This window comes from Auxenochlorella protothecoides, assembly GCF_000733215.1.
Source record: "Auxenochlorella protothecoides strain 0710 unplaced genomic scaffold scaffold18, whole genome shotgun sequence".
NCBI lineage: Eukaryota > Viridiplantae > Chlorophyta > Trebouxiophyceae > Chlorellales > Chlorellaceae > Auxenochlorella > Auxenochlorella protothecoides.
The window spans coordinates 332,204-357,730 of NW_011934213.1; the positions used below are offsets into that span (position 1 = coordinate 332,204).

A 25,527-nucleotide genomic window follows, 5' to 3' on the forward strand; every position below is an offset into this window, starting at 1 on the left:
TCCCCTCAGCCCACCCCAGTATGAAGCCCAGCTCAGAGGGTGGCTACTTACAAAAGCGACAGCAGGGGCTGGCATCGTGCATTGCATGTACATGTTGCCCTGGAAACTGCAAAAAGCGGGCCAAAACGGGAAGACTGCGTGGGCAAGGGGCCGGGGCATCTCTCGCCCGGGGGCCGGCCGGGGGGGGGGGGGCGGTTTGAAGGCACAACATATGAGAGTGGGGTACACGGTTGGGTGGGCGCTTGACGGTCTCGGCGTGGCCAAAAGAATGGGAAAATGGGCGGTGCAGCGCACATGCATTTGGCGCGGGAGTCATGTGAACCTCGAGTACAATAGATGCCCTGCCGCGTCAGTCGAGTGCCTTGCCCTTGGGCGACCCGCCGCCCAGGCGGTCCAGGCTGGCAACGCTGTCGTGCGGGCTGCCCTCCCCCCGTCGGAGGCCCTCCTTGTGCTCCACCAGCGCGCCTAGCGTGGCGACGCTGGCGCAAGAGAGCACGTGCCACACGGCGTGCGCGCCGCGCACGCCGCGCTCCGCCAGCCGGTCCTCCAACGCGAAGGCGGCGATGGCCGCGCTGGCGGTGGCGGCGTGCAGGCGGAAGGCGCGGCGCACCGGCGCGCTGTGCCTTGCGCAACGCGCGAACTCGGCCTGGGTAGCCAGCGTGTGCGCGGCCGACAGATGGAAGGGGAAGAAGGGCACCGCCAGCATGCTGGTGCCGATGGCGCGCCGGGCCCAGCGCCGGTCACGGTGCACGGCTTTGCTCTGTGGATTGTTTTGTGTATTATGGGGGGAGGTGGGGGGTTGTGAGGGGACGAGGGGAACATGCAGGGCAGGAGGGGGTGACTGGGGGACTTTAGCAAGTACAAAGGGGTGGCAAGCTTGTCACAGGGGAGGTGCCAGGGGCGGCTGTCCATGGCATTGCCGACACGCTGCATGCCGCAACTGAAACCAAGGTCTGTCCTCCACCAAAGCAATAACTACGAGGACCACACCACATGCCAGCTCACCAGCGCCGCGCCGGCGACGGTGATGGTCCAGTAGTCGGCCTTGCGCAGCACGGAGCGCAGACGGCCCGAGGAGGCGTGGTAGGCGGTGGCCACCACGCCCACGGCCATGATGGCCGCGGCATACTGCTTGGCCTCTGCGCTGTGCCGGCTCCTGTGCATGTGCAGGCCCAGGCCCAGGAAGGGCAGGCTGGTGGCCACGTTGACCAGGCGCTCCGCCAGCAGGTCGTCGTTGCCGGCCTCGCCCCGCGGGCGCAGCATGCCCCCCACGCCCACCGCGGCGGCAGCCACGCGCTGCACCAGCACCTCGCGCCCGGACAGGGCCTCCCGCCGCAGCTCGGCCATGCTCTCCTGGGGGCTGGGGGCCCAGAGGCTGGTCAGGCGCTGCTGCAGCTCTCGGGCAGGGCTATGCAGGAAGCCTGGGGCCTCCAGGGCCAGCGCCATGCCGGTGCCTCGCAAGGTGTCCAGAAAAAGGGCGACGGGCAGGGAAGGAGTCGTGCTAGTATCTTAAGACGGGTGCTCGCAAGGGATGACGAGTGCAGGGAGGCCGAGTATGGTGCACAAGCTTTACTCCCTGGCGCCTCGAATAGTCGAGGGGCTTGAAAACAACCCCTTGCTTCTCAAAACACGGCTCAAATGCCTCGTAATGTATTAGAATCTTTCAGATTAGCGCCACGGCGAAAGGTATGACGCTGTTGTTGCCCAGCTCTAAACTTGGCATGGGGTCGAAGTCACCGCGCACCGGGTTGCAGGACTTACAGCGGGACCTGATTCACTGTGCTTTTCGCAGAGACTGTGCCTCGAGACAACCACTCGCGAGGTTCCTGGATCTGAGTATCTCCATATTCGCACCTCGAAGTATCGCGCTGATGCTGATGCGAGATCGCAGTGTGTCAAGTTTTCTGGGTTTCCCGCCAGCTTGAATGCAGCTGACCCCCTGTCGTGCTGCGCGTGCTCGCACGCGATATGAACCGGGCCGGCCCTATTCTACGTGCAGATCGCCTTGTCAAGCAACAAACTCAATGCCATCCATTAAGGTTATGAAGGAAGCAATCCTGACCGGTATCTAGACGCCCCCGATCGCAATGCTCGACCACCTTGTTGCTGAAGCTGCAGCCTTCCTAACAGGGGAGGGACCAGTCCAGGATGGCACACAACTCACAACGCTGGCCTTGCAGCTGGGGCTCCAGGAGGCCACAGAGTACCTGCGAGGCATAGAATCCTGGCCCGATTTCTTGGTGGGTGGTGCGGTGGAGGGGTGTAAGGCTGTGCCCTTGCCTTGTATATTCTTTGTTGCTCGCTCAGATGGCAAGTCGCCCGAGTCACCGCTTGTCTTCAATCTGCTGCAGGTCAAGCTGAGGGCAGTGCTGGTGGCCACCCGCCCAGGGATCGGTCCAGACTCATTCCAGCTTTCACCCTTACGACTGGCTGTCCTTGCAACTGGCTGCGAGCGCCTGCATGGGCCACACCCCTCTGGCTCTGACCAGGAGACCGCAGAGCTCCTGCGTCTGCTGGAGATTGAGATAAGCCACGGGTCCCAAGTCTTGGCGGGGCTCCTCCAGGTTTGTTTATTGGCGAATGGCTGCTGGATAGCCACTCCCTTACCTGCCTGGAAATCCATCCATTGCCTGGCACTTCCAGGGATGCCAAGATACTCTCCTCTCCATTCACACTCCCAGACTGAGGCATTGAGCGGGCCAGTCGCGGTTTTCAAATCGGGTTCCTCCAGCGCCCTGATGGCCCTAGACTTTGTCTGTCACTGCCTTGTGCTCCTCAGCGTTCAAGGTGTGGAAATGGGTGGTTGGAGACATGCATCACCTTTTCGAGCATGATCCTGCTCGGATGTGAGTGTTGATGTGCAGTGCACATAATGTGCACCCGGGGCTGCTTCCCCTCAGGCTCTCCCCTATGCCTATATGCAGAGTGGCCTCTTGCTCTGAAGACCTGGGAGGGCATCACTGGGGCAGATTGGCCCGAGGGTCACCTGGGCAGGGTGGCATCGTCCCTGGCTTCCGTGGCCAGGTGCATGAATGTGACCCAGGCTGGGCCCCATGATGGGATGCATGGTCAACCTGAGGTGAGCCGGCCCCGCGCCCGGTCCTGCTCACGGGTCACTCCCCCTCCCTCCTCAACCCCAGGAATGCTGGTCAGTACAAGGCAGTGGTGGCAGCCTGCCTGAGACAGCTGGTGGCTGCTGGCACCGAGGATCTGGATGCCGGCGTCTCTGTCCTGCTGAGCACGGCTGGAAAGCACGCCTGCAGGGACCATGTCCTCCAGGTGGGTGAGGACCGGGGTGGAGCGCTGGTGGGGGCGGTGACCGGCCAGGCGCATGGCCAGCCCTCGCGAAGAGTTCGGGCTGTCCGACTCCAGTCACGCCTGAATCCCCCTTCCCCTTCCCCTCTCCGCCAGGGCCTGTACCGGGTGGCCAGCGAGGCCGGCGCGGGCAGTGACCTCGTGCGCGCTTTCCTGGAGCACCTCGGCGCCCAGAGCAGGCTGGACTCGGCCATGGGCCAGGCCTGGCTGCGCCTGCTGGCCTGCGGCGGGCTCGCCCCTGGCTGCTGGGCCGTGGCAGCGACGCTCAGCCTGGCCGCGACGCCCCGCTTCGCCGCCACGGTGCCAGACTCCATCCTGGTGCGAGATCCGAGGGTGGCCTCGGTGGATGCCGGAGGCGGGGTTGCTGTGGTGCAGGGCCCTCTCCTCCGCAGTGACCTGGAATGCATGGCCCCAAAGGATCCCTCTGCACGAAGACCCAGGCACACCCACCCCTCCTCCACGCCGCGCCCAGGCAGCGCTGAGGAGGGAGCACAGCGAGCGCGAGGTGCCCTGGTTCCCCCCCGGCGCGGCCACGCCCATGTTCCGGGCGGTGCTGGACTTCCTGGACCTGCCGGCCGAAGAGTGGCCCAGCGTCCCCGCCACGCCCCTCCTCGCCGTGGCCCTGAGCCTGCTTCGAGACCAGGGCACGGACGTGCGTGGAGTGACCAGAGGCGCCGCGCGTGGAGCGGTGAGCACGGCGGCAGCTGGGGTCGAGGGACAGCCCGCGACGCACGCTGAGCTGGGCTCCTGCCTGCTGCTGGCCCTGTTCCGGACGCACCCCTCGCTGCGGCCCGGCATCCTGCAGGTCCTGCAGGCACTCATCCTGTCCAACCAGGCGCGCTGTGATGGGGGTGGGAGGGGGCCTGTGGTCGTGCCCAGCCCCAGGCCTGGCCGGCGGGCAGGGTCCCGTCTTTCGCTGTGCCACACCAGGGCAGAGCCCTCACTTCTGCCGCAGCCCCTGGGGACGCCTTGCAGCACGCCCAGCCTCCGACCTCCTCAAGCATCTCCTCCTCCACTCCCACGCAAGCAGGAGTCGCACGGCGCCACGACCTGCTTTGCGCGCCTGGTGAGACAGGAGGGCCCCCTGCTGGCCGACCATGCCTCCGAGCTGAGGGGCATGCTGGACAACCTTGGCAGCCTGAGCCCCGACACGGGGCTGGCCCTGCTGCTCGGGGTCTGGCCCCTCGCCAGGGACAAACAGGGCATCAAGGACCAGCTGGTGGCGGTGCTGCGCCGGGCCATGTTTGGGTGGGTGTGCCCGGGCAGTTCCCAGGGTCAATCTGTTGATGGGGGGGAGATAAACAGGCGGGAATCGAGGGTCACTGGGTACCAACTGACCCCTGAGCAAGCAGCCGCACGCCTGAAATTCCGCACAAGTACCAGGTTGCGCGCTGCCTGGGCCCCCCGCTCCCTGCACGCGGCTTCTCAACCCCTGACCTCTCCTTCCCGACACAGCCAGAGGCAGGGCACCGCCCTGCTCGCCGTTCGCGCCTTCCTGCTCCTGGTCGCGGAGGAGATGACGGGGGGCGCCGGGTCCGCTGACCCTGGCGCCGCCGAGCGCGCGCCCCTCATCCAGCCGTCGATGAGTCAGCGCGCGACGCTGTGCAGCAGCGACGGGCCGGGGGTGACCCTGCTGCACGAGCTGCTGGGCTCGCTGCGGCGCTGCCTGAGCCAGGGTGTTGCGGTGCGGGCCGCCGTCTACGCGGGGATTCCCCACCTGCTCAGGGCGGATGGCACCGCCAGCGTGAGTTTCCGGCATGCGGGCGGGATGATTGGTCCAGGGATGGCGGAAGGAACCAATCCTCAGACACATGTTGTTCTATTATGTGGGGTGTTCCCGGTCCCACAGGCATGTGCACCCCCCCCCCCCCCGATCGGCCTTGTGTTGTGGCGTTGATCATGTTGATCATTCACTGCCGCATCCCATCCTCTCCCTTTGCAGAGCGCGGTGCTGGAGATGCTCCTGGACCAACTGCACTGCCTGCGGCGCAGTGCAGAGGAGGGGGAGCAGGCAGCCCCACCCCTGGATCTCGACCAGTGCATCGCTGACAAGGCAAGGATGGGCGCTGTTGTCTGGACGATGAAACCATGTTCTGATGGTTACCCTGCGCAAACAAGCCATAATGACCACCCCATACCACATAACCTCCCATAGGATGGCCCGGCAAAGCCGAGCATCTTGGAACCGCTGCCAGAACTGCTGAGCTGCATCATGGACATCTGCGACCCGTGGGGCACAGGTCTGAGGGTGACTGGAAGGAGATTTGGATGGGAAACACGTGGTGCTGCAGGATGCGCTCCATACCAAGCCCTCTCCCTCTATGCCCATGATGCACACCCTTTGACCTTTCCCCCACCCCACCCCGCAGCCGCGCAAGGGACAGTGAGCAAGGACCTCTCGGAGGAGTTCAGCTCCCTACTGCTTCAGATTGCCGACGCAACACTGGAGATCTTTGATGTGAGGCATAAAGTGCATCTGGAGGCATTGTGCGGCATTGCTGTGCACTGTCGACAGGGGCATGCCGAGCAATGAGCACCCTCCTGGACATGGCAGCAAGCGTCTCTCAGCCATGTGACAAGGATAGTGCTGATGGTAACATCCCTCACTTCTGGAACCCCCACCCCCTACCCTCATTTCCGTTTACACAGATTGATGCCACCACCGAGATGTCACCGGCTACTCAGACAGGCGCTGCCAACCTCATGCGTGCTCACCTCCTGTCGGGTCTCCTTGAGGTCGGCATGGAGGGCTACATACGACGTCTGACCGGTGAGCGCTTGGGAGACCTGGCCTGGACTCATGCTGGGAGGGGGGGGGTCCGATGGGCATATCCCCTCAGCAACTGCTTACAGTTTGTGCGGCTTGATGGTCCATGCACATGACTCAATTGACGATGCCCCCCGGCGGCCCCCTCCTCTCCATGCCCCTCTCCCCAAGCAGGTGCCTCTCAAGCCTTCAGCGACACCCATGACGCCGGGCAGCAGCTGCTCCTCATGTTCAGGCAGCGACAGAGGCTCTGGGGCCTGGTGCGGGAGAGCCAGTCCAAGAAGAGCGGTGGCGTGGGCGAGGCTGCGGCCGCGAGGAGCGGCGAGGCACGCCCCGCGCCCCGCTCTGGGCGGAGCGGTGGCACAGTCCCAAACGGGCCACCTTCTGGTCCCTCCCCGGCCTTCAGTCTGGACTGCCTCCTGCACATGCTGACCGCCATCGTGGAGGATGGACTGGCGCTGGCGGCCCCGACCAGCGCGGCACCCGTAGCAGAGGATGGGGCAGGCGCCATGTGCCCCCACCGGGCGCTGGCCCGCGACCCTGGCTTCCAGATCTTGACCCTGGAGAGCACGACGCGCATGCTGCGGCGCGCCGCCACCTGCGGCACCGCCGAGGCCATCAGGGCCGGTGCGAGGGGTGGACTGCGTGAGGGGAAGAGGGCGTGGGTTGCCTGCACGCGGAGCGGGGCCCAAACTGTGGCGGAGGGCACCGCACCCGGGACCCCATAGGATTGCCAGCTTCTCCGCCTTGATCATCCCTGCAGGCATCGTGTCTGACAAGGGGCTGGAGAGGACGGCAATGAGCATGCTGCAGGTCCCCGACTGGATGGCGCTGGCCCGCCCCGCGTATCGCACCATCGAAATAGTGGTGGGTGACTGGGGACAAGGGCGGCAAAGGGGGGGCCTGGTATTGTAGTGGCACAAGGGCACTGCAAGGGGGTTGGCCAAGAGCACCTGGGTCCACTCCTAGATCCTCTCGTCCCGTGCTCACACCAAGCCCGTGCCACGCACATGCCGCGCCAGGTCTCGGCGCGGGCAGGCCAGCAGGGCACGGGGCCGCGCGCCGTCGCAGAGAGTCAGCTCACACAGGTGCGGACCTCTACACCCTGGGCTGCCAATCGACCACCAGTTCTCCCCACCTGGCTCTTCAGCGAGTGTCGCCCATCCCCCATTCTCTCTCCCACACCAATCGCAGGTGGCCATGGCTTGCCTGCATCAGCTGCTGGCCATGCCGCGCGGGGCCGACGAGGGTGAGGCCCTGCTGGGCTGCATCTCCAACGCTGCCACGCCGCCCTCCCCTGGCGGGAGCGTCGCGGAGGACGGCGTGCAGGGTATCCTTGGAATTCTGGAGAGCCTGTGCCAGGCGGGGTGCAGCAGGGAGGTGGAGCTGTGGTGCGCCGCCTGGAGGCAGGCGCTGAGGTGGATGCCCGACGCCGCGGGCGCCGCCGCCAGGGCCTCGCCCGTTGTCTGCGCTGCGCACCCCAGGACCAGTACCCAGGTGACGGAAGAGTGGCGGGGCCGATGGCTGGTCGGCGAGGGGCAGGACGTTTGTTTGGATGTTGCCTATGCTACCGTCGCCGGTGTGCCGAATGGGCCTGGTCCTCGGAGTCTTCTGTCCTCTGATGTGTGGCGGGGTGATTTCAGCGTTGTCCAGTGCCCTTCACTGCAGCCACTCACCCAGACGCCAACTGCCGCCCCCCATGTCAGGCCGCCATGTCGGCGGCATCCACTGCCTTGCTCCACGCCGAGTGGGAGGGGTGCTGTACGGATGGGGGTAGCCAGCCCTCCCGATCGCCTCTGGCCTTCTTGGCGCAGGTGGCGTCGAGGGTGGCGGGCCTCGTGGGCAGCTCCGCGCCGTCGCCCGCAGGTGTAGCAAGCGGCGGTGTGGTGGTTGGGAGCGTGGGCCCTGCGCATGAATCTGATCTAAATGATCCACACTGGGAGTTTTTTGGACCCCCACCGCTGCTCCGCGTGCCGACGCATTCCTCCTGCAGAGAGCGAAGAGGAGGAGGCCCTCCCGTGGATCAACACCGGCACCGTCGCACAAGTGGTAGGCTGGGGAGGTGGTCCCTGCGCTGCTCTCGTCGGTTGCAGGTGCAGTGGCGCCACACTCGTCCCCCCCTGCACCTCCTGCACCTCCCTAACAACACCTCGCACCCAGGCCGATGCCCTGGTCTCGCTGCTGGAGGCGGAGCTGTCGAGGGCGGAGCGAGCGGTCGCGTGGCTGGCGCCAGGTCGGCAGTGGGCCCCTTGCACTGGGCTGTCTGGCAAGGGGCCGGCGAGGGGAATGAGGCGCGCACACACATGCACCCGCCCGCCCCCGTCCCGCAGGATCAGCGGCGTTTGGCTCCCAGGAGGCGGCGACGTGCTCCAAGCTCCTCCAGCTGGTGACATGGGGGGGGCGGCGCGGAGGTCCTACTGCATGGGTTGGACACCGGGCTTCAGAGGCTGCTTGGGGCTGGCGAGGGGGCGGCCAGGCCTTATCCTCATGAGCACGTCGCGGGCCCCGCGCGGTCCAGCGGACAGCCATCTCCCCACATCCCCACACCACTCCGCTGCCCCTCCCCTTCCACGCCGAGCAGGTCGAGGTGCTGTCCGTGCTGCTGGGAGCGCGGCCCGAGTCGGGCTCGCTGGCCGACGCGCTGGCCCGTCTCTGCACGCGCCTGTATCGCTGCGTGGCCGCCACGTCCCGCGCCCACCTGGCTGGAAAGCGCGGCAGGGAGGCTGCCACGTCGCTGCCGCCGGGCTACCTGGATCTGGTGGCCCGAGTGAACGCTGCCTTCACGCCCTCGGTATACGCCTGCGTGCAGGAGGCACAGGCCGCCGCGGGCGAGGGCGCCAGGCCCGAGGGCGGAAAGCGCGCGCGTGCGGCGGCGGGGCGCCTCACACGCCGCGTGCGCAAGGAGTCGCAGGTGGTGCCGGCGCTGGTGTTCCAGATCGAGGAGCACGAGAAGCAGCTCATCCGGCTGTCGCGGGCGGGTGAGGCCGGGGACGTTGACTGTGGGTGCGGTCTGGTGGGGGGTGGTTCGAGGGGAGCCGGGGTGGGTGGGCGGTGCGCTGTTCAGGGTCGCTGCGGCAGTCTCACGAGATGCTGGTCCAGCCAGCCATGCCCATGCACCCACGCCCCATGCGCGCAGGGCGGCTGAACCTGATGCTGACCGCCAAGCGGGCCACCAACCGCGACTTCAAGATCCAGCTGGCGAGCGGCAGGCAGCCGCTCGCCGAGCGCTGCGCCGCCTGAATCGATCCCTGGATCGACGGCTGCATGAAGATCACGCTGTGATCTCAGCATGCCTGCGCATGGCTGTCCCCACCAACCTTCCCGGTGTGGCCTTGAGGCCGGCCTTACAAAACTGGAGTGCGGAGAGAGCACAAGCGTCGACGCTGCAGTCCTAGAGCGGGAGGGGTACGGAGCGCAGGAGCAGCGGAAGGGGGGTGAACGCGGTATGTATGTGTGTCAACGTGAGGGGTGGAAACTGGAAAGGGAAAAACCCAAGCTGAGCGAGCCACATCAGCCGTGCTTGAGCTTGAGCTGGACGATGACATTGCGGGTGCTGCCAATCAGTGCCAGGATGGCCAGCACGCCACACCCGCCCGCGATGGCATAGTTCAGCGCGCGCTCCGCGCCGCGCGGTTGCTGGGAGACGAGCCACATGACGCAGGGGAGCACAAAGGTCATGGGGATGAGGCCCAGGCTGGCAATGATGCCCATGACCTCAGCGAAGAAGGGCACCAGCACCGCCACGAGCGTGACGGCCGCCACAAAGCCGCTGCGCACCGCCAGGCGCAGCGCTCGCGGCGTCGCGGCGGCAGAATGAGGCGCCGGCGCCGCGACCGAGGGTCCGACGGCCGCGACGGCGGGGCGGCGCCGCGCCGCGATCGCGCCCTCCATCAGCGCGAAGACGGGCTGCGCGAAGACCTGGTAGGCGGCAGCCATGTGGGCCACCACCGCGGCGTTGGCGCAGCGGCGCAGCCACACGGGGCCGCCCAGGCTGAGCAGGACGTCCGGTGCGACGGCCGTGCCGTAGGCCGCGTACCCGCCCACGCCCACGCTGTAGTAGGCCGCGATGACCACGATGTACGCCACGCCCACGCTGATCATCATGGGGCGCAGCGTGGAGGGCTGCCCGGGGGGGACCGCTAATGTTGCCTTCATTGGTTGGTGAATTGGGGGTGGGGGGGTGGGGTTTGGGGGTGCAAAGGAGTGGGGTGAGGCCGGGCGATTCTTTGTGGAGCACAAGAGGTAGCACCAGCTTCACAGGGTGGTGGGATGGCGCAGCGACTATTCGTGCAACACACGGCACGCAGGGCGGCCCGGGGGCGCGGCAGCGCCAATCGCTCACCTCCCCCCCTGCCCAGCCCCTCACCTGGATCTCGGGCAGCACGCCCTGCCCGCCAAAGGTGAACCCGATGGAGCCCAGTGCATTCAGGACCCCAAACACGGCGTCAGCCGCGCTCTGTTCGCGGCCGGGGCCCGGTTCCCGGCCCTGCCCTGCCCCACGCGCGGCGTCCACGCAGCTGACCACCCCCGCGATGGCGGTGTAGGCCAGGCTCATGGCCGCGCCGATCAGGCTGACCCACCAGATGGCGTGGATGTCCGGGAGCTGGCTGGCGGCCAGCTCCAGCGCCGCGAAACCCAGGATCCAGGGCGTGATGCCGGCCGCGCAGCCCGCGCCCGCGCACTCCGCGCCCAGCAGGCCCTTCAGGCTCTGCCCCGCCGCCACGGAGTAGGTGATGCACAGGCCCACCAGCAGCACGTTCTGCACAGGGGCCACAGTCCATGCGGCCACCCGCCGCCCCAGCACCGCGCGGCCCATGGCCTGGTAGTCGTTCAGCCGCCGCCCGTCGTGACCCTCGTGCAGCGCCGCCAGGAGGTAGGAGGTGTACATGGAGGCCAGGGTGAGGGCGGTGAGCACGCTCAGGCCCCCGGCCCACCCCAGGTAGGAGATGGCGTAGGGCAGGCCCAGCACACCTGGGTGGGGATTTTTTTTGCGGGGGGGGGGACAGGGTCAGTGGAAGGCAGGGAATTTGGAAGGGAGGGAGGAGGTGGAGCCGAAACTCAGGGGGATGCTGGAGGGCGCCCAGGAACCGTGGAGAGGGCATTCTGGCCGGATCCAGTCACAGCCAGTCCGCTTTGAAGCCTCGATAGCCAGGCAAACGGGTGCGGCCCGGGGTGGGAGGCATCATGCAAGGGGCATGTGCGCACCGCTCTTTCAGGACAGCCGGGGTCGTGCCCAGGCGATCGTTCCCTTCAAGCAGTGCAATGTTGAGTATCAGCCCGCTCACCTGCCCCGACGACGGCGCAGACGGAGTGGAAGGCGGCATGGTACCACTTGGCTGCAGGATGTGATGAGATGCTAGAAGTGTTGAGCCTCGATTCAGACGTCGTGGAAGGAAGTCAGGGGCCTCAGGCGTCCCCACTCCCTCACCATGCACATTGTCCCTGCCTTCTCCCACAGCAACCCACCTCGCGGCTGCTTGTGCTGCTGCACCTCCATCTCAAAGCTGAGCGAGGCAGGGTGGGTGCTGGAGGTCATGCGCAGGATGGAGTCCAGCTCCGCATCCGGCTCATCGTCGTCAAACATGGTGGTGGGCTTGTACGGCTGGCCTGCTGCCGCCCCGTTCTGCTCGAGTTTGACCATCCCGAGGGACAAAGCCCCTACGGCGACCTGGGAGGGCAAGACGGGCAATGCAACATGCACATGCGTTTTCCACACTTGAAAATTTGGCGCGGTGACAATGGATCGAGCCGGATGCCGGGGCAGGGACTCGGTGGGAATGTGGACCCACGGTCAGGTTCATTTGTCCCTGCTGCGCCTGCTGAAGACCGCCACCGGATGGGGGCACTCATGTGGAGCCCCCCCCCCCCCCCGTGGCAGATTACGATGGACAGGTGCAAGCCGTGATGTGCAGGCGCAAAAGGTCGGCAGGTGACTATTAATACATCATCAACAAATCCCCGCCATTCCATGCAGGCCTTCAGGGTGTCATCCTGGCAAGGGGAGCCAATCCAGCCCTGAGTTGAACCTGACCTTCTGAGCATGTGGTATGTGGGTATCACATATGCCATGTTTCCCCATCCATGCAACTTGCACAGGCAGGGAGAGGCACCTCACAGCGTGCAGCTGGACGTGACAGATATGCGAGCTGAACCTTGTGCAATCACGGCCTGGGAGCCATGCCAAAGATCAGGTGGAGTCTACTGTACAGGGTCTAGATTCGTTGCAAGGCGTCAGGTCGTGTGTCTCAGGGCCCATCTGTGCCGCATGGGCTGAAGTCAGGTTGCGAGAGTCTCAATATCATTGCTGCTGCCGCCGTAATCTCTCGAAATGTAGTCGCCCCAGCAAGGCATTGAATGCCTGGTAGTCGTGCCATGTTGCCGCACTAACGCCATCTTGGCGCTCGCTATAGGCCTCTGAATCAGGTGCTGACTGATCCTGCTGCTCTTGCTGCTGCTGCTGTTGCTGGACCGGGGCGCAATGGATGGGGGTGCTCCAGATTAGCTGCATCACAAGGGTAGCGCCGTGAGGTAACACTGAACAGGAACCTAAGGTATCGTCATCTAGAGCTACACGAGCATTCCTGTGGCCACCATAAGCGCCAACGTCGCCGATGAGCAGGAGCTGCATGCCATGGCGACGCTCACCTCATTGTCCACAGCGGTGCTCGTATGGAGACGCTTCACCTCGGAGCAAAGTTCGTCAACAGCTTCCTGTTACGTAAGTGAATGCGTGTGCACCTAGGAACACCATTCTTTAGGGCCTTGTCGAAACAGTGATGCGCAGACGTCGCCCGGCCCTACATACCTGCCCGGTCTCAGTACCCCGTAGTCGCTTGGTCATGCAGGAGAGCAGGCCTGCTGTGCGCCGACTTTCACCCCTATATCCGGTTTAAGAGAAGGAACTTTGGAGATTGAGACACACCTGCCTCTGACGCAACCCTCCCCAGCCCCGGGAGCCATCAAAGTCACATTTCCCCCAGACCCACTGTGATCACTTCTCCAACTCGTAGGCCACTTGACCCAGGTGCTCAGACTGCAAGGCCCGCACACCAACGGCCCTTCCTCAATAAGACGCAGGGCATCGCCCGGCACACAGCATAAGTGAATATCGTAGAAACAAACCTTGCATCGTCGAAAGCCAACCAGAAACCCCTTCGGGAGGGAGGGTGCGCGTTGCACCATGCCCCTCTATGAGCTCTTCTGCCTGGCCAAGCCTGGCCTAGGTAAGCCTCACCTTGCATCGATGATCTCCAGCATCGGCAAGAAGGTCCTGGCCAGCGGCGGTGTCCTCACTGATGTAAAGTCCCACGGCGAGCAGGCTCTCGCATACGACATCAGGCGGCCGGGGGAGCGGTACTCCCAGGTGCGGTGTGGATCAGCGCACCAGCCTTCTTTCGCATTGCACTCTCAACGCATCGGAATCGAACTGCTGCCGTACCGGCTTTCACTCAGCGCCTCACGGGTCCGTACATCTTCCTTCCCCAGGCCCACATCTGGCAGGTTACCTTTGCCTCCACCCCAGAGGTGCTCAAGGACATCGACCACAGCCTCCGCGTGGATGAGACCGTCCTGCGATGGATCGTGCAGAAGCGAGAGTACCTGGACCGGCTCCCGAACACGCATCGCGTGGCCAAGATGGCCCATCTTGCGGCCGTGCCAGAGCAGCCTGCTGACGCTCAGCAGACGTGATGCCTCCTTTCCTGGTGCTGCGGCTGCCAGGTGTCATTACCTAGCCGGTGAGCGTGGCTTGCAGGCTATTTCGAGTTCTCTTTGGGGTCCCCTCAGTCTCAGGCTGGCATGTGATGATGAACTACAAGTTATCCCTGTCCGAATGCCGTTAGGCCGGCGCTCGTGTGGACCAAACTTATTAGCTCTATCTGATGCCACCGCCCTGTGGAGGGAGGGTGCCCCGCATGCTGGTCGTGCACAGCGCCATCTGCAGTGATGATGACACAACTTTTCAAACTCAACAGGACTGAGTAGGTCCTAAACCTGTGTTGACAAATTTCCCCGCTGTCCTGAGCAGATGCTGTCGCGATGCTTGGTTGTGCAGGCTTGCAGACACTGCACCAACAGTAACACCCCCTTCACATTCCCTTGTCTTCGCAGGGAGCCGCTGTATATGAACAGGCGCAAGGCTCCCTGTGCTGCACCATGTACTGTTTACCAACTCAATCATTAGCCAGGGTGAGTCAATCGTGGGCCTTTCTCCTTCCTCCTTACCATCTACCTTTGCAATCTCTTGTCACACCCTCCCATGGCACCGATGATGACACTTTCTAGGGCGTTTCTCAAAACATTCGCAGTGCCCACTCTAGAGCTTTCGCCTTGCCGGGCTTGAGAGCTGATGCAGCTTTATCCTTCCTTGGATGTCTGACGGTGCCAACCCTAGGTTCTTCTTGCCACATCAGCACCCTCGTTTTTCTCCCACTTGGCGTGGATGAGGATACAACCAATGCACACCAGTCGGATTCCTACTGAAATTTCGTGATGTGATGCTACACCCTGACGCGCCAAGAATTCCGCTTTCTGCAGCATTGCCTCTGCCGATTTGTGCAAAGTCTAAATATTCTGTCGTCTGTATCGCCTCACAGTGCATCTCACTGGGCCCCTATTTTCATTCGTGCAGGATGACAGCTTCGCTCCGGGTACGTGGAGAACCTGAGCTGCGGTGTGTATGACACCAGTGTGCTCAATCACCAATATGTACATTATGGGGCTGTCTCAATGGCAATGTTTTTCTTCACTAGAGGTCACAAGTGCCCTCCATATTGCACCAGATCCATGCAATATTATCAATGAAACATCACGCCGTCTCAATTGATGCAAGGGCTCATGATTGACATTGCATGGTGAGTGGAACTTAGCTCAGCCCAAGTACTGGCCTAGCCTGAGGATGCGCGGCAGGGCCTCTGCAGACCCTGAAGAGGCCTTGGCGGCGAGCATCGGCGAAAAAGGACGAAAGCTTTAATGAGAGGCTTTGCACAAATATCTCTCCGATCGGGCGCCATCCTCGTTTTGATGGTCTATGTGTGAGCTGCACCTGTACTCTCGTCGCCCAATCCGTCCGGGGGAGGTGTCCCGCACACACTTATGCCCCAGCAATCTCTCGATCTGCTTCCGGCTTGATGTAAGCGTGCGCTAGATCCCACGCGCACGCTTTGGAAAGAACCCTTAAACAGATCGATCTAGGATGGGGGTTGATTTAGGTGGGATTCCGTTCGACCGGCTTCAAACACCTCCCCTTCGCACTTGCTCAGGCATGCATCTGAGCCTGGAACTCGACAGGCACGCTGAAAAGGCATTCCGGGAGCACTGGCATGTCGGGAGTATGTGCCGCATGACCACCCATGTCCCCAAGGGTTCTCGTCGCCTCTACGGCTGTGTTCTCAAGTCTGGGGCCGTCCGAGGTGACTAGGACCGCAGAAATTTGAAAGCCAGCTTCTTGCGGTGAAGTACAAACATTTGCAGCACGCAAGCGAGCCAAAGACATGTAAATAGCAAGTCGAGACGTATAATGTCATTCCGATGTCTTTTCGGTGTCCGGAGCAAGAAAGACACAGCTTCAACCACGAGCTTCCGCCATTCATGCAACCGTGCACGGGGTTTGAATGCTGTCCATCCAAATCGCATTCCTTGGAGAATGCTACCATGTGCAATCAGCTTCCGCCATTGCCAGCACCTGAAGCACGAGTGGCTGGAACATATAATACTCATGACAGACGCTTTGGAGACCTAAACACCTCCATTATATTCCTTTCTAGACCTTCGAGCGGTCCCCTCGCCTAGACTTCACCCCCCATCCAGTATCATGGCCGGCCGATCAACAATCTTGATGCTGGTGCTCGCGGCCTGCGTGGCCAGCAGCATCAATGCTCAGTACGTCCCTGCAACCGAGGGTAAGGTTTCAAAGGGTAATGGGACTGGTCTTCGGTTTGCATAGCCCCGGGCATGGCAGGCACAGGCACTTTGCCGGCAACTCATTTGAAACCCGTGCTCGTTTGCTCACTACCCGCAGTGACCACCACGGGGACCATCGTCGAAGCAGCTCAGGTGCGATGTCTGTTTGGAACGGGCTGGCAGAGACTGCCCCGCACCGGTTGGAGTTGGGGCCGGGTTGATGTCACGGCCATGTGAGCCTCGATCCTCACACGCGGCACGCAGGGAGAGGCGAGCCTTTCCACCCTGGTCGCAGCTGTTGTGGCCCTTGACCTTGCGGAGACCCTTTCCGGCCCCGGCCCCTTCACGGTCTTTGCCCCAGAGTGAGTGGACTTGTTGGAAGTAGTTTGGGAACACGTATGCCTGCTGATGGCATGGTGTGTCTGGGAGTCCTCGTTTGAACATGAGAATCCTCGCAGCTGATGAGAAATTCCGCGCACCCACCACTCACTTCCCCCCTTGCACCGCCCAGGGACTCGGCCTTCGCTGAGGTTCTCGAGATCCTGAACGCGACCGCTGCGGAGCTCCTGGCGGAGCCTATCCTGAACGAGACCCTGCTCTTCCATGTCGCCCCTGGTGAGGGGGGCCACACACTGTGTCTGCTGCACTGGCCTTTTTGCTTGGATTGGGAAGCAAAAAAGATCGAGTCTTTTGTGATCGACTTCAATCACTGCGAGACTGAACAGCATCAGCAACGTTCACGTGTGCCTGCGTTTCCCTTGTTCCCTTTGCAGGCAGGTATGTGGTGGCCGGCACAGTCGCCGACTCCACCAAGGAGCTGACCACGGTCGCCGGCGCACCCCTGTCTGTGAGGCCCGACGTTGCCGACGGCGAGACCACCATCGACTCCGCCAACCTGCCGGTGAGATCAGCTGTTATGGAGTAGTAAGTATATCGATTATGGAAGGTCTGATCTGTTTAGAGTTTGAGTCGTTCTACATTCCAAATGAATCTTATTAAGCACATTTCCTACCCAACTCACCAGGCTGTGTTTGTGAACAACCCTGTCTACGACATCTCTGCCCCCGACGCCGTCAGCCCCAACGGGACTGTTGCTATCAAGCACATCACCGCCTGTGAGTACCCGCTCGATGGTGGATGTGTCGACATTCTTATGAGTTGTGCTATAGAAAGCTTATCGTGACTCTTCCCATCCTTGTGCATTATCCTAGGTGCATTGTGCAGTAAATCACCTGGCACCCTGTCCCTCACCTCACCACCATTACCTCACCACATGCAGCCAACGGTGAGATCTACATCATCCCCTCTGTGCTTGTGGCGCCCTAAGTGCCTGGTACCCTTGACCAGAGAGACTGCAAGCCAGTGGTCTGGAGTGTGCTGACCTTGCTGGCGACGTGCTCTGCTCCATTTTGTGCGACGTCTGGCATGGTTGCAAGTACAGTATCTAGCAGAGAACAATCCGCAAGAAGATTCCCACTTTAATTTTTGGATTGGAGATTTTTAATGATAACAGTAAAAAGCCATTTTTTAACCAAGCAGACTTCAAGGGGAGTTTGTTTACAAAAGCAGTGGCGAAGTGTTTGAGACGCCTTGTAGACCAAGCTCGGGGCTTGCCCCCTAGCAAGCTGTCTCGAATTGCGTGCCACGACGTCGGAGAATCTTGGACTAGCAGCTTCGTAGCCCTGCTGTGACGCGGAGAACTCAGATCTGTGCACGATGGAGAATGTGCACGCCTTCTCGTTACAGTCCAAATTTCCCACTTGTTTCTCCATATGCAACAGACAATCGACCATCAGGAGCTGTCGTGACCCAGGCTGCTCACCGTATGAGAATCAACATCCCACAACTCGTACTCTGGGCCTTGTACGCCAATCTCACACGCTCGTCCAGGGCACAATCAAGTGAGCGAGCATGTAATGTGTACAGCTTGTTTTGAGTCTGCGATTCGGTACCGGAGAGGGTTTTGCGAGGACGATGCAGATATGCAGAGCTGTGCAGGTGGTTTTTGAACAGGTGTGCACTCGCCATCATCTTCCGTGGATTCACAATGATCCATCCTTGTAGCAGGTAATGGGCCTGCGTATCCCATGTTCCAGACCGTGCTGGTAGGTTCCTATCTCTCAACGTTATGCGAATAGGATGGCTGTTTGTACAGAGATAGTATCGTTCTCCCTGGCTGCTGACAAGGCACACCAAATTTGCTTCACATGAGTATCTTCAATAAGAAATTAAAACTCCCGGAGGCTGGCACGATCCTTTCTACAGGACGAACCTTCGCTTTCGCTGTGGTCGGCCGCCTTGCAGCTCCATAACCTGGTGTCCTTGACCTCGGGGCTGGGATCCAATGGCCTGGGCTTCACTATGTTTGCCTCTGAGTGAGAGGTGGAAGCTGGTGGGGCCTGCTATGCAAGAGCGAGTGCACAGGCATTCAAGTCTACAGAATCGGTTGCTGCTCGGTGGAAACAGTGGCTGCTGTGAGTTTATCGTCAGGAAGCTGCTTCCCCTGACTATTTTGTGTTTCCACTCAACAGAGCAGTGCATCGTTGTCCCGTTGCAGTGACGCCTCAATCACCCGGCTCATGGCAAGCCAGGGTCAGGAGACATCAACCTTCCTGCAGTCGAGCCTCTGCAAGCAGATGTTGCAGCAACAGATATGCACAGGTGAGGGAATGGACTGTGCTTTACGTCGACATTCTCTCGACGAGCGAAACATCTCCTAGTTGATCACAAAGACGGTTCGAGTGCATCGGCTGCAACTCCACGGCTAGGATGGTTAATTCTGTCTAATTACCGGTCCCTGTTTCGTGCTACTCTGTGAACCCCTACTTGCGGCATCAATCTTCGCTGGTGACCCGATACACTGTGCAGAGATATTCGTGCCAGGGGTTGCAGCTCCTGCCGTTGTCCTACCAAACCTTGCCGGTGGGGACCAGGGTGGTCTGAGGGTCGAGGTGACTGCAGCGCAAGTTCCGGGGGCCCCCTTGGTGAGTCGGGGTGTATTGTGATTGTATGCACTCCGCGCAGCCATGGCATCGATGTGAGGGAAGCGGATGGTGATGTCTTGTGGAACTTAGTGCGCCCGGCAGTGAGCTCACTCGCTGAGTCCTCCATCGTCTCTGCAACAGACAATCAGGATCCTGGATCCAGTGTACAATGCATCGATCCCTGGCGGTGCAGCAAAGGCTGGCACCGCAGTTCTGCAGCAGATTCCTGCAGGTTGGTGGGGTCGGGTGGATGACGGGTGAAGGTGGCTCAATCTGGAGGGCAGAGGTAGGGCAGCCATGGCAAGGAGTAGCTCGTGAATCCTGAAACCTGGAAGCTGCAGAGAGACACTTTGGATACCTCCCATGCCAATCCAACAGCAAATGGGGAGCTCTACATCATCAGTGCGGTAGTCAGGGTGCCTGGCATCCAGTGAGACAAAACCCCGAAACAAGCCATCATTTGTGGGGCATGGATGCGTCGACTTTGTTCTCAGTACAGTTTTCTTTCTTCTTGAATAACATTTACCCCAGGGTACTTGGAATACAGTCGTGCAGCTCACGACAAGTTGTGATTGGGTCAGTTTTGCTGCAGGGAAGGGTGACCGTGCAGGCCAAGGCAACAGCTAGGAGGTGTGTAGAGGCATTCCAGTAGCCTGTGGCTGTGTTCTGACTGGCATTGCCCCCTTGATACTGTGGACATGTCATCAACTGTTGCTAGTGAATGGGGGCGCCTGTGCAGGTATGGAACATCGGGATGGGAGGGCGCGCAGAGCGAGGGGGCATTTTCGGGACTCCATGACATGCAACGGGAGTCGAAGGCGACATGCGAGCTTCATGAGACAGCCAAACTCATATGCATATCGAGTATTGAGCATCACATACTTACATATGATCTGATCAGGAGGACAGGGAATGCCCTTGCCCCACATGCACGCCTCGCTCCCTCCTCCGGCCTGCACTCAAGGCACGGTTGTCCCAGGCCCCGGCAGCATCCTGGTCCGCAGAGGCCCACTCCCTCGCACATCCCAGCGTCGTTTGAGGACAGCATGCAGCCGCGAGAGCCCGGATCACGACCAGAATCAGGCCCCTGCACCCGTCAGCGTGACCCTGCCCATTCGCATGAACACCATCCCCCACCCCCGGCCCATGCGGTACTTTTTCTACGAGGATGTGACACGGGCGGTCATGCAGGCTCTGGACGACGGCATCCTGCGCATGAGTGTCAGGTTGGAGGGGCCGAGCATGAGGCTTCCTCGTTGGCAGTTGGTGGAGGGTTGATCGCGCATGCACACGTCCTTGCCTCGTCACTACGCTCTCCTGCCAACGAAGGCCCCCCTGATCCTTGGGCAATTGCCAGGAGCTTATGGATTCGTATCATGCTTGGGTGTGGGACCTCCGTTCAGACGCTCAGACATGGCGTCTCACCAGTCCCCGCATGCCCCTTCCCACGCTGTGCCCATGTAGGTGCACCGTGCCCGAGCTCAACACTGACTTTGACGTGTACCGTGTGGGCACGCTGCTGGAGATGGTGCGGGAGATGGCAACCGCCCTGGCCCAGGATGGGAAGCGGGTGAAGGTCTGCGTGCAGCAGAGCCTGGGCGAAGGCATCTTTGCGGTGGGGCTGAATGAGAGGGGGGAGCCCTATGCAGTGGCAGGGGACCGAGCGGGTGGGGGTTGGATGAGCTGTCGGATGGGTGTCTGACAGATGGGCGAAAGGAAGGCAATGGGGCTGTGGGGGGCCTGCTCGATGTAGAGCTGTCTCCTCATCTGTCTGACTAGACCCGGCAGGATACTGAGCCAGACCTGTTTTGTGCACACTCAATCTCCCGCACTCCCTGCCCCCACAGGGCATGCCCATGATGCTGAGCGGGGTGGCTCGCATCCTGAAGGCCATGGACTGGGGCGAGGCGGGGGAGTGGATGGAGTTTGGCGCCGTGGGCGCCGGCGAGGTGGAGAGCGCCGACGCATTTGTGATCGTCGCGCCTCAGAACATGGTGGGCAACAGCATCCTCCCCTTCCTGGACGCCATGGTGAGCCGAGGGGGACAGGAGAGGACATGCTTGGAAGGGTGTGACCTTGGATGCGATTCCTGAGCTGCCCCGCCAAACCCGAGCAGGTCAGCGCCGCAGGCGCGGCCGGCAAGCCTGTGGTGCTCCTGAACGCCAACCTCGGTGACATCCAGTCCAGCTCGGGGGTCATGGGCGTGCGGAACAGGCAAGGCCATGGGGCAGTGAGAGGGGGTTGAGCGGCAGTTGGATGCATGCGTGTCCACTCACCCAGCGTGTAAGCTTCATGGGCTGTGGCCTGCGATCCAATGTGCCGCCACTGGCCTGACGGAGAAGCTGCACGGCCGCCACTCCTCTCCCCTTTTCCACACAAATACGAACACAGGCAGAGCCGGCTGGATTTTGCAGCGACCTTCCAGGTGGTGTACCACTTCCGGCTGCTGTACAGTGGGCCCTTCATGTACCCCATCGTGGGCGCCCTGCGCTACAGCCACGGCGGGCGCTGGGAGGTGCGTGGTGGGGCTGGGCTCTTGCCATGAGATGCCACGCCTGTTGAACATAACAGAGCATGCACACAGCATGGTGTGCGACTCACTCAGGTGCCTGTCAGCCTTGGAGTAACCCAGTCCCTCTTCTTGTCAACCATCTCTGAGCAGGTGTACAAGAGGGTGCCCATCCTGGCGGAGAAGACGGAGGTGTACACCCACCTCGCCAGCTTCGACACGCAGCCGGGGTCCACGGCCATTACCGCCGCCTTCCACGCCTTCCAGCGATCGCAGTGGTGATTGGAGGCTCGCGTGGGCGAGTCTGAGTCTGCCTTTGACCTTGGCAGCTCATGATTTCTCCCACTTTATGAAGAAATCAAGGTCCTCGGATAGCTGCATGCACCGTCTACAGGATGCAGTGCACAGGGCATGCCAGCCACTCTGTAACGTCACATGCCAGGCAGCACACACAAGACTCAAGGCAATCCCCAGCGCTGTTGCTGGGGTCAAGGTGCCTCCACAGCACCTCTCCCTAGTGCTGCAGTGGCCGGTCCAAGGCTGCCTGCATGACACCCAGGTCCGCACCCCGGCCAGTGAACAGCTTGAACTGTTCGGCGGCCTGGCCCAGGAACATGGAGTCGCCTGTGACCACCGTGCACCCCGCCTCCTGCGTGGTTTTGGGTTTGGAGGAGGTCTGTCAGACACAAATGATCTAGTCTGGAGGGGGTGCGGCACATGGTCAGGGCGCCGCAGCGGCTGCACACGTCCGACAGACCACACATCCACACCCCCGGCGCTGCTCGCTCCTCCCTCAAGCATGGCCACCCACCTTGGCCTCGGTGAGGAGACGGGTATGCAGCGGGGTGTACACGGCGTCGAAGACCAGCGTGTACCGCCGCAGTGCACTTGCCGGCACGGGGCTCTCGTCCACCTGGCGGGAGGGAATGCGCAGGGCCAGGCTTTGCATGAGCATGAGAGCGGGGTGAGTCGAAACCAAAGAAACCCCTTCTGGCGCAGGGGAACCGCCCTCATACGTATGCACGCAGAGAAGCTGGCGCAGCTCGCCAGCGCGGTGTGTATGCGGTGTGCAGCGCGCCATGCGCCCTGGACCTTGTTCTCTGTGCAGCGGCTCTCCAGACCCCAACCCCCACCCTCCACCCCCCCACCTACCCACCTTGGGGTGCATGCCAATCTGGGTGGTGTTGGCCAGGACGTCGCCGCCCAGCTCCCCGCTCCGCACGCCGTCCAGCCGCACCGCCTGGACGCTGGCGCCGGGGACGGCGGTGCGCACGCTGGCGGCCAGCTCGTCGGCACGCGTGAGCGTTCGGTTCGCGATGACCACGGCGGCGCCGGCCCGCGCGGCGGCAAAGGCCAGCGCCCGGCCCGCGCCGCCCGCACCCAGCACCACGATTTTCTTACCGCGCAGCGGCGACGCCTGACTGGTGTGGGTCACGGTGGGAGAAGGGAGGCTGCCATGTGGGGCGTCAGCGCCGCCCGGAGAGACACCACCGCTTTGGGAAGAAGATGCCTCGGCAACACCAGAAGATTTGCCACTGTTGGAGGACGCTCTGTCACTATCAGCATTCTGCGGCCCCGCCCCGCGCTCCTTTCCTCGCCGCAGCCCGTCCTCGATGGCGTGCAGGGCCGCCAACGCGTCGGTGTTGTAGGCCCTGCACCCCTGGGTCATGCGGGGGCCCGCCCACACCAGAGTGTTTGCGGCCCCGATGCCGGCCGCCAGGCCATCCGCCTCGTCTGCGGCTTGCAGGGCGGCTTCCTTCGCGGTGTTGATGGGAGGCATTGGGATGAGGAACCCCTTTGAGATCTGCAGCGGTCACTTGCTGTGAGGGCAGAGTACAGGGGCCACAGGACTCCAGCACCCCCTTCTGATGTGTCAGAGTATGTGCCCCAGCTCCCCTCCAGCTCCAGTCCCCCCACACCAGCCACCATCCACCTTATGGGGAATGGTGACACTGAGCCCACCGAGGTCCATCCCACTCGCAGCGGCGGCCTTGAGGAAGCGGGGCAGGTCATTCACGAGGAAGGGCACGTAGACGCCGTCGATATTGGCGGCTTTGAGCATGGCATTGTGGATCAGAGGCCCCTTGCTGTGAAGCGAGGAGAGAAGCGAGGCAAGGTTAAAAGGGGAGGGCACATTCAACCACAGGGCAGACTTCATCATGATGAAGGGCGGCAGGATGTCCTGGGTGGATTCCGTCAGCTGCCCAGATGTGATGAGAGTCGCTGATTCCCCCACAACCAGTGGGTAGCCTCACGTCGCCCCCCCTCCCCCCCCTTGCCCCCCCACCTGTGGCCGACGGGGCGCCCCACCACGCCCCACACGCGCGTCTTCCCCGGCCGCTGCTCCCTGAGGCGGTAGCGCCGCAGCAGCGCCGAGACAAAGGGCTGCCCTGGGGCGCTGGCCTTGCCGTCATCCAGGGTGGCGAAAGAAAGCAAGGCGCCAGCCTGGCCTGCCAGCAGGCGAGTGGGAACCCCCGCCTCTCCCATGGCCAGTCCTATCATGGGCTGCCCGGCTGCAGTGGTGGCGCGCAGCAGGCCCAGCATGGTCATCGCATCCGCGGCGTCGAGTGCGGTGGTCACCAGCTTGACGACCAGGGGGGCGGGGGCCTGCAGACCCCGGCACAGCGCCACGTGCTCCTCCAGCTCCGACAGGGGCGGGGTGGCGGTGAAGTTGTGGGAGGACACGATGAAGCGGGTACCCGGGCCCACCTCGCCAAAGTCTGTGCAGGAAGTGGAAGGGGAGGGGTGGAGGGGAGGGAGGGAGCGGGGTAGCGTGGGCCAGACTCAGTCTGGGCCTGGCACCAGGGCCCTGCTGCCAGTCATGAAAGTACACGGGTGTGCCGACGAGGTGCTGTGATGGGTGTGTGCCGCTCTGCGCATCCCCACCACCCCCTCCCCCACAGGCGATACGATGTGTCTGGCATGCTAGCTCCAACTCTTGCACTCACTTTCAAAGAAGTAAGACGCCACCTTGAACTCCACGTCGACGAACGCCGCCCCCAGAATGGCGGCATACTTGAGGGCAGCCAGTCGCCGTGGCTCTGGCAGCTCGCTCTTCCCTCTGCAGAGGGCATTTCAGCAGATTTGTGCACTGGGCCAAGCACGCAGGCTGGCAGGCAGCGACCTCAGCAGGGAAGCAGGTCAACACATTCCCACCGCCAGGCCCATTCAGGTCGGATACCCCATCAATCTCCCTCTTCCCTACAACAAGCCCTGCGCACCCTTCCCAGGTGGGCCTCAGGGTGATGATGATGGGCAGCGGGGACTCGGCGATGATGCGGGGGATGTCGTTCGCGGGATCAAAGGCGGTGAGGGCATCCAGCCTGATCTCCACCAGGTCTGCACCTTCTGCCTGAGCTTCTCTGGCCCCCAGCAGCATCCCATCCACCGTGTCACGCATCAGGGAGACACACACTCGAGTGAAGTCCGGTATAGCCTCTGGTGCGCCGGATGGGGCGGTGGCAGCGTCAGCCTTGGAGGCAGCCCGGTGAGGCTGGAGCGATCGGGGTCCCTCCTCCATGCCTCCTAGTCGGCGCGGCTCTGACGAAGCAGTCACGCGGGGTTGGAGTACGGGTGCCCGGCAGCGAAACGCTGGCCCACGCGCGATGGGCGCAACAGGGAGCAGGGCCGGTGACACCGGTGGCCCCACATGAGCGATCATGGACTCAACAACCGCCACTTAAAAGTGCTGCATCTGTACAGTTCGCTTTCCCTATGTTGAGCTTCTGGCTGTGACGTCAGCACACAAGGGAATGTCGTGTTGCTCGATCAGGGACATGGAAGTCGCATGCACACGTGCGCGCGGGGCCCTGCTGAGCTGGCGCTTGCAAAAACATCCAGGCACGAAAACCAGGTAGAGCAGGGCCTCAGACGAACGAGAGTGCCAGTCAAAATTAAAGGTATATCTGTTAATTATGCTGAGGGAGCTGGTGTTGGGCCAGGGGTGCGGCGCGGGCGGTCTAGGGAATGTGAACCCCGTGACCGCTCTGACCTCTGGCCTCCTGCATGGACACGGCGCCAAGTCTCGTGGAGAGGCATCCACGTCCGCTACG

The 25,527-nt window shown here is 62.4% G+C and overlaps 6 protein-coding genes across 6 annotated transcripts; 3 read left to right on the forward strand and 3 right to left on the reverse strand.

Moving 5' to 3' along the window:
• Positions 1 to 349: 349 nt before the first annotated feature.
• F751_1777 (hypothetical protein) lies at positions 350 to 1,446 on the reverse strand (the record flags this gene model as incomplete). The annotated part of the gene is made up of 2 exons (XM_011399484.1): positions 350 to 760; positions 1,006 to 1,446. The coding sequence occupies 2 exons, from the start codon at positions 1,444 to 1,446 to the stop codon at positions 350 to 352; spliced, it is 852 nt and encodes a 283-aa protein (XP_011397786.1).
• An 8,146-nt stretch (positions 1,447 to 9,592) lies between these two features.
• F751_1778 (Lysine histidine transporter 1) lies at positions 9,593 to 11,723 on the reverse strand (the record flags this gene model as incomplete). Its single annotated transcript, XM_011399485.1, has 4 exons — positions 9,593 to 10,231; positions 10,449 to 11,053; positions 11,368 to 11,418; positions 11,549 to 11,723. 4 exons carry the CDS (start codon positions 11,721 to 11,723, stop codon positions 9,593 to 9,595), a joined length of 1,470 nt encoding a protein of 489 aa, XP_011397787.1.
• Positions 11,724 to 13,262: 1,539 nt separating this feature from the next.
• On the forward strand, positions 13,263 to 13,771 carry F751_1779 (37S ribosomal protein MRP17, mitochondrial; the record flags this gene model as incomplete). Its single annotated transcript, XM_011399486.1, has 2 exons — positions 13,263 to 13,445; positions 13,568 to 13,771. 2 exons carry the CDS (start codon positions 13,263 to 13,265, stop codon positions 13,769 to 13,771), a joined length of 387 nt encoding a protein of 128 aa, XP_011397788.1.
• A 2,122-nt stretch (positions 13,772 to 15,893) lies between these two features.
• Positions 15,894 to 17,308, forward strand: F751_1780 (Uncharacterized protein; the record flags this gene model as incomplete). Its single annotated transcript, XM_011399487.1, has 7 exons — positions 15,894 to 15,981; positions 16,101 to 16,135; positions 16,247 to 16,344; positions 16,494 to 16,597; positions 16,756 to 16,883; positions 17,007 to 17,097; positions 17,262 to 17,308. 7 exons carry the CDS (start codon positions 15,894 to 15,896, stop codon positions 17,306 to 17,308), a joined length of 591 nt encoding a protein of 196 aa, XP_011397789.1.
• A 2,777-nt stretch (positions 17,309 to 20,085) lies between these two features.
• F751_1781 (hypothetical protein) lies at positions 20,086 to 21,757 on the forward strand (the record flags this gene model as incomplete). The annotated part of the gene is made up of 6 exons (XM_011399488.1): positions 20,086 to 20,192; positions 20,431 to 20,581; positions 20,814 to 20,996; positions 21,083 to 21,196; positions 21,362 to 21,481; positions 21,629 to 21,757. The coding sequence occupies 6 exons, from the start codon at positions 20,086 to 20,088 to the stop codon at positions 21,755 to 21,757; spliced, it is 804 nt and encodes a 267-aa protein (XP_011397790.1).
• Positions 21,758 to 21,989: 232 nt separating this feature from the next.
• On the reverse strand, positions 21,990 to 24,854 carry F751_1782 (Bifunctional 3-dehydroquinate dehydratase/shikimate dehydrogenase, chloroplastic; the record flags this gene model as incomplete). Its single annotated transcript, XM_011399489.1, has 8 exons — positions 21,990 to 22,124; positions 22,287 to 22,388; positions 22,632 to 22,896; positions 23,023 to 23,231; positions 23,409 to 23,562; positions 23,763 to 24,195; positions 24,424 to 24,536; positions 24,697 to 24,854. The coding sequence occupies 8 exons, from the start codon at positions 24,852 to 24,854 to the stop codon at positions 21,990 to 21,992; spliced, it is 1,569 nt and encodes a 522-aa protein (XP_011397791.1).
• Between the last annotated feature and the right edge of the window lie 673 nt (positions 24,855 to 25,527).